At 31.8% G+C, this 12,448-nt stretch overlaps 1 protein-coding gene across 5 annotated transcripts in view; it reads left to right on the forward strand.

The window, feature by feature from the left end:
* The window catches only part of LOC143249260 (mothers against decapentaplegic homolog 3-like), a 64,613-nt gene extending 55,466 nt beyond the window's left edge, over positions 1-9,147 (forward strand). For 4 of the 5 annotated variants that reach the window (XM_076498783.1, XM_076498786.1, XM_076498784.1 and 1 more), the window contains 2 exons: positions 4,134-4,271; positions 5,634-9,147. In XM_076498783.1, the coding sequence (XP_076354898.1) occupies positions 4,134-4,271; positions 5,634-5,902 (407 nt within the window). In that variant the 3' untranslated portion in view covers positions 5,903-9,147. Of the gene's footprint in view, positions 1-4,133; positions 4,282-5,633 lie in introns of all 5 variants that reach the window. The other variant, XM_076498787.1, reaches the window with a different exon arrangement.
* Positions 9,148-12,448: the final 3,301 nt, after the last annotated feature.

Genomic DNA, 12,448 nt, shown 5'->3' on the forward strand with positions numbered 1-12,448 from the left:
CCCTTTACCATAAATTGTATGTTTTCCTTTATCTTGAGTGCACTTTTTTCCTTAAAACTGCTTCTGCTTGTGAATGCAATGTTTTTTTAATTCAGTTTCTATATATGTATTCCCATACTGATCCTGACTGTCTTCTGTGTCCAGTAAGGGTGCTGAGGAGTTATGCAGCTTGCATGGCTCCCTCCTTGTTTCCATTTTGAATTGTTTATACACTGGAATCCTTCAACTTTACGTGACTTTTCTCTTATTACTCTGATTGGCTGGGTTATGCAACTTGTACATATCACCTGTTCCTCCTTGTCTTCTGATTCTCGTTACCTTTTTCATGTCTCTTCACATCATATTTACTTCACTGTCTTTGGCTGCTATTCGTCATCGTTCTTTGAAGGAGATTATCCAGACCAGCATTTGGACCACTTATCATACATTTGTCACATATCTCTATCATCTGTCTATTTCTTTTTCAACAAGATATTTTCTTCCCCACTGTATTGAATCTCACTAGGTGGCAAGTGGTGCCATTCCAGGTGTAACTTTTTTTAAATTCTGACTGTATAACCAATGAAGTTAATAATGCTCATTGTTGAAATGGGTGTTCTGTGGGTCTGCTTGTATATATTTTCTTGCAGTGTCTTGCTTTGGGTATGAGTAAAGGAAAATGAGGTTGCTGCTGTCCGCTTGATTGTATCGATTGGATATATTATGCTTTACAAAATATGGTTTCTTAGTCACCCATTGCACTTTCTCTGATATTGCATTCTTCTGTATTCTTTAGTGCATCCCACCTTCTTCTGTTAAAGTACAGGAATCCTTAATGCTTACCAGCTACTAGTCACTTAAAGTGGTGGGCATGGGATGCTTCTTCCAGGCTGTGCTCAATTTCAGTGAGTTGATAATAGGACAGTGATGTTCTACCTTGTAGGAAGATAGTCACACCACTTACCTTGAGGCTGGCATACTCTTCCAGATACTGTTTGCTGTGGAATAGATTTTTCCATCAAACTTGCATAAGCAGCTCACTTCTCTGCCTGGAAATTCCTTTTTACTACTGCCTAAATGTCATTTCTTGTGCAACAGGTATTGGTTGGAGTTGAACCAGTCAACATAAGTCTTCACATGTGAGTGGGCTGGGACCCTCCTCCTACTGTGCACTGGACAATACACTACCAATGCTGTATGGTTTTGCATTGGAGTTGCATTTCCATCTTCCTACTGTCATCTTAATGTGGGTTCCAATGGGATACAGATGTTGGCTGTTTTGTATATGCAAACATCATAACTTGGGTTTTGGAATTGGAAGTTATTTTCTTCTGGTTCCTTGGTATGAAGTGAGTAGTAAAGAACTCTTCTCCTACCATGAGCCAATTTATCCCATCTTGGCACCACTGGAATTGACTTCCTGCTTACAATCTGATGTGCCATAGTCATTCTACACCACAAACATTTTTTCTGTTTTGGATATATCTCTTTACTGCCCATTTTGCAATATGTTTATTCATTAAGTGCAATAAGTATACCTGGTTCATATATGGTGTAATCTCTCATGAAAGTGTTTCCTTTTCCTTGAGATGACACACTCCTTGGGTACTTTGCAGATGTTTTTTGAATGAGGTTCTTCTAGGTAACTTTTACACTGTTTCCTCCATATGCTCATTGTGAGATTCATCCTATTTTGTGAGAAGAGGTAAGTATGCATTGGAAATATATTTTCACTGTAGGCAAATATTAACATTTGGAAATAAACTGAGGGATATAATTAATACTTGAAACTGTTGGTATTTTATTGAAATTCCATAATTGCAGGCAAGACCATGGACATAAGTGAATTATTTATGAAACACAAAGCTGTCTTTGTTCTCTTGAATTCTGCATAGTGGTGAATAATAAAGTGAGTTTATTTGCTTATTCACAGTTGAAAATCTTTAAAAGTAAGTTTCAGAATTTTAGTGGACTGCATTCTTAGATTTTGGAAACCAGTGTCTATTCTGCCTGAATTTTCACTGGAGCAAAAGAAAAATCCAGTGGTGTGAGAACTTTGATTTTTTCAGTAGTAATAATAGTAATAATAGATACAAATATATTTAAATTTCTCCCCTACAGTACGATGAATGAGAAGTGTTCTGGAAATTTTCAGGATTGATTGAGTCAACTTAAAAATTGGTATTTAAAAACAATCTGTATTTAGATATTTGAAATTGGAGTTCCCATATGGTGCTCAGAAGGAGTCCTTGAAGCTATTAGAACTCATTCCAGGGACTTGTTTGAAAATTAAGGGTTCTTTCCAAATAAATATTTACATTTTTAAATTTTCAAAATTGTTATGAAAATGAAGTCCCAAATAAAATAAAATGTAATACATAATGATAGGTGTTCAGATGGCGGTGAACTCAGAAATGATTTTTACAGATAATCTTGAAGTAAGGGTTGTTAAAATATTTGATGCATTAATTGAGACTTGTGATGTATGAGAAGATGATGAACAGAGTTATACTGGATAATAAGTGCAAGAAGGAAAAAGGAAGAGAAAATTGAGTGAAGACAGTGCAGAAGTAGGTTGTTTGTTTTGATAGAGAACTCTGAAATATAAAAACTAGTGGACATTGACATTAACATGACATTAACATGTTCATGACATTAACAGAGTAGTTGATTAGAGGAGACACATAGGTGATTCATAGAAAATATAAAAGAGTGTAAATATAATGAAGTATATAAAGAAATTCAAAAAGATATGATATAGACAACCTGTTGAAAAGCAATCATTCATCAGAAGGAATTAAATAACAATTACAAGGTTTAGCAGAAGTTAAATGAATATTGGCTAAAAGAAGATAAAGCTACATGATTTATGCCAAGAAAATAGATGTATGTTACAACATTTAATATTAGAATGTAAAGGATTGGTGAGGGTTAAATGTAAACCAAGAATAATACTTAGAAAACTTAATATGCAGAAAGCTTTAAAGGGTAGGAGAAAGAAATGAAATAATGGTGATTGCTCGAGCAAATAATGGCTCTGTTGAAATGATATCAACCACATTGGATTGGTGATGATTGAAGTTAGTGATTGTATTGTTAGTATATTATAGATATTTATATTTTATAACAAAGTAGGTTAAAGCAATAAGTTTGTAAAATATCAATTATATAGTATTTTATCTATATGTATATGGACACCTGTCTGCCCTCTAAAACAGGAGTGGGCAAGCCCTGGGCCTTTGTTATTTGCTGACAGAAAAGAACATTGTCTGCTTGTCTGAGTGAAGTTAGATATCTTTCTTGTTTAATGATCAATGAACATGCTCCTGGTTCGTGTGCAGTTAGAGTAAGGAAAACTTGTGTTGTTTACTTGAGTGTCTTTCTGTGTACATACTTTACTTGATGAAAATATTGAGCTTGATAAATCTGTGTTAATTGAGGGGTGTTACATGTATGATATAGTCTTGTACTGCACAGCTTTGGAATTGCACTGTCAAATTGTGCGAAATAATGGCTGTAAGATTAAGCACAGTGGTGGAGATAGTAATTTTGGTTGTGGAACAGGTACACTATCCTTTTAATTAAAGTGCATTTAACCTTCATTTGGTTGACATAGTTATTAATGTATGATAATTTTACTTTGCCATCACAAAACAACATTTTTGTTTAGTAATCAACATCATATTTTATATCTTTGTAAATTTGATTGCTAGGAACATTCTTTAATGAATTATACAGTTCATTTCATTGACTTGAAACTAATAAAGTAGCATTCATACAATACTGGTTGGTCATAACCAAGTTTAATACTAACTATTCCATGAAAGAGACTCAGGGATAAGTCTGATGGTTAAAAAACTGAGTTTCAATACCCATGGTGGACACAGCACAGAAAACTAGGTGTAACTTTAGGCTGTAACAACTAAACAAACTATATAAATTGTTAAATATCTAAATACAGACTATTGGATTTTTTTATTTTTAGTTTTCTGAATACTGTTGGCTGCTAATATTTAAGTTTTTTTCAATTGGAGAAAAATAAAGATATGTTAAAAACATGACAGATAACATCTGCAAATTGTAAGTTTTTAGTTTTTCTTTGGTTTTTTTATGGAATTGCAAATACTGAAGGATAAATATTTAAAATTGAACAGGTCGAGGAGTCCGTCTCTACTACATTGGAGGGGAAGTATTTGCAGAGTGTCTGAGTGATAGCAGCATCTTTGTTCAGAGCCCTAATTGTAACCAGAGATATGGCTGGCACCCAGCAACTGTTTGTAAAATCCCACCTGGTCAGTATCAGTAAGTTATTCAATGGTATTCCATGACAGGCACTGTGATAAGATGAACAAAATTCTATTTTCAAATATTTGCTATCAGTAATCACTTTTCCTTCTCCATAAATTCATGAAGTGTTAGGTTATTTTTACTTTTTACAACTTCCACTTGAAGTTATTGTTTAACATGTTCATATAATGATGGTTGTTAAACATTTCATATTGTATCTAAGAACCTTTTTTTTTTTTTTACATAATTGTAGTTCTCAATGTATATTAGTTATTGTTTCTGACTCTTTGTTTTTTACCTCTCCAAGTTGATTTTTATTTGATTTTGTGAGGTAATTCCATATTGAAAGGTACCACATATAACTAACTTCCAATAGTAAACAGAACTATCTTCACATAAACAAAAAGAAAATGTTATCTTAAAACCTTGAACAAATTATAGATTTAAGTTGAACTGAAAAATTTCCAAAACCAGTTTTGACAGTAGGTCTGTATTGGGGAAGAAATATGAATGTATTGTTTTATATTCTTAAGAATTTAAAAGCTTTTCATTTCTAATCTTGTGCTGTGGGCTATATTAAATATATAATATAAAGCATGAATTTATAGTCTTAAAATTTAATTTTTTCTAAGCTCAGGGTTGTTTTTCACTGTGAAATAACAGTGAGTATTCAACTCTCTGTTGAATAAGAAATATTTTAGAATTTATATACTAAGGTCAGAAAATAAATTCATAGTGGTAAAACTGAACAAGAACCATTGTTAACAGTTATACAGGCTGTAAGTCAGTGGTAACTTTTATATTCAAATAAGCCAGAGATTTCTTAAAAAAACTACATATGATGAAATAAATAGTGTGACTATCTGGCTTAATTATTCTTGACATAGAAACTATATGTTCATTGCATGGAATGTACAATTTCAAGAAAAATTATGATGTGACTTAAAAGTGAATGGATTAAAAATTTTTATGGCATGTTTCACTATATGCTATCCAAGAAAATAATGTACATATGTCATTGTTAAAAGTAGGAAGGAGAAAGAAAATTGCTTTAAGTTGCAAGAACTGTATATTGAAGTGAAATTAAGTTATAATGGTTTCTGTTTGTGCTGTCTTGTCAGTTAAACATGCTAAAAATGTATGTAAAATATATTTGGATTCACCAATAACATATTGGGTGTGACCATGAAACCTTTGCTGTACTTTAGAATTCTTATTTATAAGGTGAAATGAAAATAATATAGATGTTATTTTCTTTTATTTCTTAGAACATTTGCATTTTGAACCTTTAAACTAAAGCTGTGTTTGTTGAAAATCTTGTATGAAAAGTGTTTTAATGCATTATTAAGTTCTCTTCCATCTGATAGGATGCAACTTGAAGATTTTCAACAATCAAGAGTTTGCAGCATTATTAGCACAGTCAGTCAGCCAGGGATTTGAAGCTGTTTATCAGCTTACTAGGATGTGCACAATTCGCATGAGTTTTGTGAAGGGCTGGGGTGCAGAATATCGGCGACAGACTGTCACTTCTACACCATGTTGGATTGAGTTGCACCTGAATGGGCCACTACAATGGTTGGACAGAGTTCTAACCCAGATGGGCTCTCCTCGTATACCATGTAGCTCTATGTCATGAAAGCCATGTAATTTCAAACAAAAAGTCAAGTTATGTACAGTATACCAAAATCATCTTCATTGTGATTACTGGAATAGGAGTAATCTTTGCTTGTGACGTCTGTGTGCGTGCGTGTGTGCTTTTGCTGGTAAATAAGTCATATAAAGGCTACTTTTTTTATATAAAAACTCTTAAATCATGGTGCCATTATATCCTCCAAGCTTTCACTTTCCTAGATCTCAGTGTATTTTCAACCTTCTTTTTCTTGTTTCTCATATTTACAAAATATAGTTTTTATTAATCACATTGGTTTTATTCAGAGGTCTTTCCTTGAATGTTTTCCCCAGTTTTTAAACTCCTTTTATTATCAGTAGTATTGATTGAGAACTGATGTATTATGATTGTGTTGAGTACAAATGTACAAAAAGTATACAATATACTGATAAAAATACAGCAATGGACTTTACATTTCTAAAATTAATACTATCAGAATTGTTCTGTGTTTCTGTTGTGACATAAGCTTTTATGATGTTGAATTTTTGATACCATGAAATAGGTAAGATTAATGTATTGATAGGTGTCTGTTTCTGTTATGATGTAGTCTGGACTAAATTAGCATGTTGACAGTGATCTTTGTTACCATGACATAACCTGGACTAGACTACCTAGTAGCAGTGGTATGTCTTTATTAACATGGCATTGCTTAGTATTTGTTTCTTATTATGTTAGTTTGACTATACTAGCAATGGTTTGTCCTTGTTATATCCTAATGTAATCTAAATTATGTTTGCAGTAGATACCTTTTGGTACCACAATATAGATTGGACTCAAAAGTGTTGGTTGAAAGCATAAATACAATGAAAAGCAAGCTCAGGTTTTTTAAGTGCTTGGATAGTTTGTGTATTATTTGTAAGTCTGTGTTGAAACAATATTTTGTATTATGTTCATTTTCTGTAAATGACTACAATAGGATTTGGAAAAAATTGTGTGCAGTACAATTTTTGTAAAGGTTATAACTAAATCATAGACGAGATGCTTTCCTTCAGAGTAAGATCTTTGGTGTATATTTAATAGTTCCATAGACAACTTCCAGTGTGCTGTACTTTAAGTGGTTTGTTTTTGTCTTGTATTTCAGCTACCAAATAATTGTTTGGCATTTCTGCATTTATTATTGATGTCAAATCATAATTGTTTCTTAAGGTGAAATTTTTATGATGGTCTGTTGCTGTAAGCGATTTACATTTATAAAATGTGTCGAACAATCACAGTAACTTATTTAGATTCAAAAATGTTATAGAAAACCTATTTTTTAATTGCTTTAAAAAATATGAACGTTGACATTTTGTGTGGAAATTCAAACTAATTTTTATTTTCAGAAAATTTATTAAATATGAATCATTTATAAGTGAAAGGAAATAGATGATAGTTTGTATTTTAGCTTGTGTTATTTAAACTGTTTTTAAAACAAGTGATAAGTACATTATTTACTTTTAATTTTTTAGAATGGTATTTTATCACTGTTCTTTCATATTGGCTATTGCTTGTTCCTGTTAAGATGTATATTCTAAAGAGATTGTATACTTTATGAAGAAAAAATAATTGTTAAGAAAATTTCATACATTTACTTTTAATCTAATTAGATGTTTGAAATTTATATTTAAGGTAATACTATATATTTTGTAAAAGTTAGTGTTTTGAAGGTAGAATATGTTGATTTGTTTCAGATGAAAAGGTCAAACAGAGGTTTGGTATTTTAATGTAACTTGAATTATTTTAACCAAGTTTTGGGATAAAAAGTACAGTTGAAATATAATTTTCTGTAGTTTTATTTCAAAAATTTGTATAACAATAAGTAGAATGTGATATAGGGTAGTATTTTGCTGGTAAGTGATGGGAAATGAGTAAAAGCTATGGTTATAACAGACAATATGGTAATACCATTTGACCATAATGTTTGTAAAAAAAAAAAATATAAAAATCTATTTAAAAAGAGTTTTGCAAGTGTATACCGAAGGTTAAAAAACAAAAAGTTCACATAGTAGTGACAGCTGATATGGATACTAAAAACCTGAGTTAAAACTTCTTTTTCCAATAAACACATTATTTTACTGTTTCAATATTTAAAATATTTTCAGTAAAACTAAGTATCTTCTAAATTTGTGACCTTAATTCTTGTTAATGGTTTTAGATTGTCTTGTTGGTACTAACATGCTTTTATAATATCCAACATTGTTTACTGTAGAACCAATTTTTAATTTGGTTATTGCCAGAGAACTAGTGCTACTGAAAGTTATTAAGGTCTAGATTTTTTAGCATTAACTTCCAGTTAGAGCAAGCTACTTATGTAGATCAAAAATAAAAATTAACCCTGTGATGTGATTATCTAATATGATATACTGTTTTTGTGTATAATGGTTATAATTTGTTGTTTAATCTGTTAGCTGTTCTTATTAATGTAAGTAGTCTATCTGCAGCTGTAAATTAGTTTGTTCTCCACATGTGCTGAAGTACTTGGTTGCAGGGTTAAATTCAGTAAGATGAGTTTTTTCTGTGATGTAACAGTGGAGAATGTAGAAGTACTTGTTCCACTCTCCTGAGAAAGATCACTGAAAAATGTTCATTTTTTCAACTAATAGGATTCTTAAAATTTTTGAATGCTTGGCTATTGATCCAGTTATCTTTCTTCCTGACCAGAAATGCTAGATGTTTTATTCAGTGATGTTTTAGCTGATGTAAAGGTGACTTCAACTTTAGGGACTTGGAAGTATCAGGTTATAATGAGTGATGCAATTGTTCCTTTTGATTAGATAAAACATGATGCATTGTAATAGGCTTTGTTTAAACAATAGTATTGTCAGCTACTAGAAACACCATGATGTATTCCAATTAACCTTTGGTATGTAAGTGCTAAGAATGTTAACAAAGAATTAGTAGACATTCTCATTCAAAAGTACCTTTAATATATTTATATTTCACTTGGTTCTTATTGGCTACGTAAGATAAAAGTTTAAGAAAGTTTAATCATAGAACCTATTTTGCTATGTACATTTGTATTTGTAATTTCTTCTTTAAAGGAGTGAATTTGAAGTTATAAGTGTCCCAGTGATGCAACTGAAGAGATATGAAATCCTTATTCTTATTTTTAATATTTTATGAAAGACTTGTGCATTTTTCTGTAGCTTAAAAAGGTCACAAAAGTGACCAACAGTTAGTATCCTTTCTTTGAGGAGATTATTTTGTTAAAATAAAGACTTTATATAAAAGCAGCAACATGTTGTTTTTATTTTTCTAGATATCTAATTCCACCCAACATGCTGATATTGCCTCAAGTGTGTTTTCATAAACAATAATCAAATGAAGGTAGTCAAAATGAATTATAGTTTACTTCTTGTGGCACAAGAAAAATATATGAATTATTGTGTTACTGAGTAGTAAAGGCATGTTTAGACTCAGAATTTTGTTTATTTATGTACTTTCTGCATGTGAAACCTATTTAATAAGAAAAAAAAATTGTAAGGGTATCTGTAGTGTTCTAGTTATGGATTGCTGCTTCTAGGTGTCATGTTAAGGGATTTTATTGTATGTGTTGAATGTATAACATTTGATTAGTTAGGACAAAGTCAAAAATATATTTTAAACTTATTTCCAAAGAGCAACAGAAGATAAATCAGAGGCAAAACATCAAAATGTTATTCATCTTCATATTTAGTACAACAGAAACTCAGTGGAAGTGCTTGAGTTCAGCAAACAGTTAATATTTTGTTGTTCCTCTTGTTTTAATAACTGCAAACAGTCTTTCAGTGCATGAATATTTTACCTTAGAAACTTCTCTTCAGCTAAATGTTTACTCATGGCAGAATTTGACTGTCAGATGGTAAGTTTTCTATGAATGAAATATATGCTTAAACATATCCATGGCACTATAGCTAGTATATGTGATAGTGACTTATAAAAATTCCTCAAATAAAGTGTGATTAACTCTAAGATGAATGATCAAAACATTTTTGAAGTTCCAAACCATTATATTGAAAACTTATGTGATTTAGTTATCTTGGTATCCAGAAAACAAAGCTGTCGATTTTAGTGTAGTTCAGAAGTGAATTTGATCTTATGATGCTGCGAATTCAAATAGGCCAGGAATTTTAAAACATGTTAGCAAAATGAAAGAGTAAAAAATTGCTAATGTAGTGCATATTTAATCAGAGGGACATTCAGCAGAGCGCATCCACTTGACACGCAGCATTAATTATTTTTGGCTTTCAAAAAGTATGAAAATGTGTTCGCGAGTTCGTCTTCATCAAAACACAAAACATGTTTGACAGGACAATGAGGAATGATATTCTACATTCATTTACCGGGTTTCATCAAACTCCAATTATTTTTGGCTGAGTTACGGAACAAATGTAGTGTGAAAAATCTGTCTCCGTATTAAGAAATAACGATTTTGTTTTTTAAATTTCGTGACCTTGATCCAAAATATTGTCACTTCAAGGTGGGTCATAGTTCATATGTCTATTTTTTTTTTCAATTTTGTTCAGTCGTTTTCAAGAAATTTTGCTGACAAACATACATATACACACAGGTTTGAAAACATAATCTGCTTCCACCTTCAGTGGCAGAAATAACTGTAAATAATAATATGTAGGTAGTTTAACCATATGAATTTATGGTAACAGAAGAAAATCTTTACTAAAGTTTGGTCAAAGAGTGGAACCCATTGCAACTCAATCTACTTGGTCTTAAAGCGTGTCGTTAAAAACAAAATTTTTCAATTTTTTGGACTTCTTCAGCTAGGCCCATGATGAAAGTGGATAGATACTGAGAAATATATCTTAAGTTTCACTATGAGTATATTAGTATATTTGATGTGTAGACTAATGTGTAGATGTGATAATATTTCAAAAATTTCTGAATTTTTCCCCTAAAATTTTATGCAATGGTTAGGGTGCATGTACTATATGGTGATAAATTTAAATTACTTTTTTACAGCCAGAAATGTTTTATTTCAATGGTGGGTTACGCTTTAGAAACAGATAAATAATAAGTGAAAATTGTCTCCCGTTTTCAGTATCTTTAAACATGATTTTTGAAATAAAATGATCAAGAAACAAGTTTGTGATTTCTAAGAGTTGTTTACATACACACTTCGAAATGTTTCGAAATACAAAACTAGTTATTGTTGCATTGCATTTGATTTTCAAAACAAAAAAATTGAGTTAAAATTACTGTCCCTATATAGACAGTGAAACTTCTCTACCATCTTGCTGTTTGAATGGTTGTTTGTAGCTGACATCCACCACTTGTAACTGGCCTACCATGTTCCCTGGAATGATGGTAAGATCTGTTTGATCTTCATTCACGATATCTGTAATGCATGAACATCGTAGCGTCCAGGCCTAGCATAAAACGTTCTTGTAAAGGGGCCTTTATACTACACGTTGCATAACTAGTCTTTTGGCCAAATATTCACATACAACAATTTTTCATTTATATGGATGATTACACCTTGTGGCTATGTAATATTCCTTGGAAGAGTTTTTCTTCTGAATATAATATATGACAAATTTGTCCTATTTCTATATACAGCACGAGCATGATGGTGAAGCAATTGTTCTTGTTGCCAGTTGATATTAAGGTGGTTTATTTTTCCCTTGGATAACCCTAGTTTCACTAAACAGAAAGTCGGATGTTTGGAGTGTATGATTTGTATTGACATTAAGAGAAATGTTGTACTGGTGTTTCTTTTAGTGCTGATGTAACAATAGTACTTGCATAATTTATTTTTAAAAACATCAGACAGGTGTTACACGTTTCAAGTGCATCAATGTATAGATATGCCATACCTTAGCATGAAGGGGTAGCACCACTTTAGAGATGCTTTAAAGTTGGTACTGGGATCGAAACCTTTTATAACATGAAAAGTTTTCAAACGAATTTCCACAGCGTCAACTGCACATCCACTTGACCAATATTAGTGAATATATTCCAGAAGTTGATGTTCAGTCTGGGGGTACTGAACCTTTATTACATGTTCAGGAGCTCTGGTTTGCTTACCTTGGGACTTCAGCTTGCTCTTTGATTTTTGCCTATGTCGAACATTTATCTTGTCCACATCAAATTCCTGTACCGCCATTCTGTTATCATGGTTTCCCTCAACTTCTATTGCTTTAAATTTGAAAGTTACCATCAATGCTTCCTCTAATTTTTCAACGTGCAAAATGATTTTTCATGTGCACCAGTATCGAAGCAATGGTGTCTGCTATCAGTCTTTTTTTCAGGGGCAGTAGGTATTTTTAGACTATTGCTTGGCAATGCTACTAGTTCGTTATTTAGGTTAGTATCACTGAGGCCATCAACATGTTGAGACTTCTCACCATTACTGAGAATGTGAGCGACTGTAAGAATGAAGTGCGTGGCATGTGATTGCTTGTTGTGTGGCTACGCAGCTTGAAGGAAGCACTAGTTACCGTGCAGCTTTGTCATTTTGCTGCCATAACAGTTAAATACTTAACTCAAGACATCAGTATGAAGGATCCTGCCTTATTTGCCTCTCATACTCATTATAAT

This window comes from Tachypleus tridentatus, chromosome 4, assembly GCF_004210375.1.
Source record: "Tachypleus tridentatus isolate NWPU-2018 chromosome 4, ASM421037v1, whole genome shotgun sequence".
Taxonomy (NCBI): domain Eukaryota; kingdom Metazoa; phylum Arthropoda; class Merostomata; order Xiphosura; family Limulidae; genus Tachypleus; species Tachypleus tridentatus.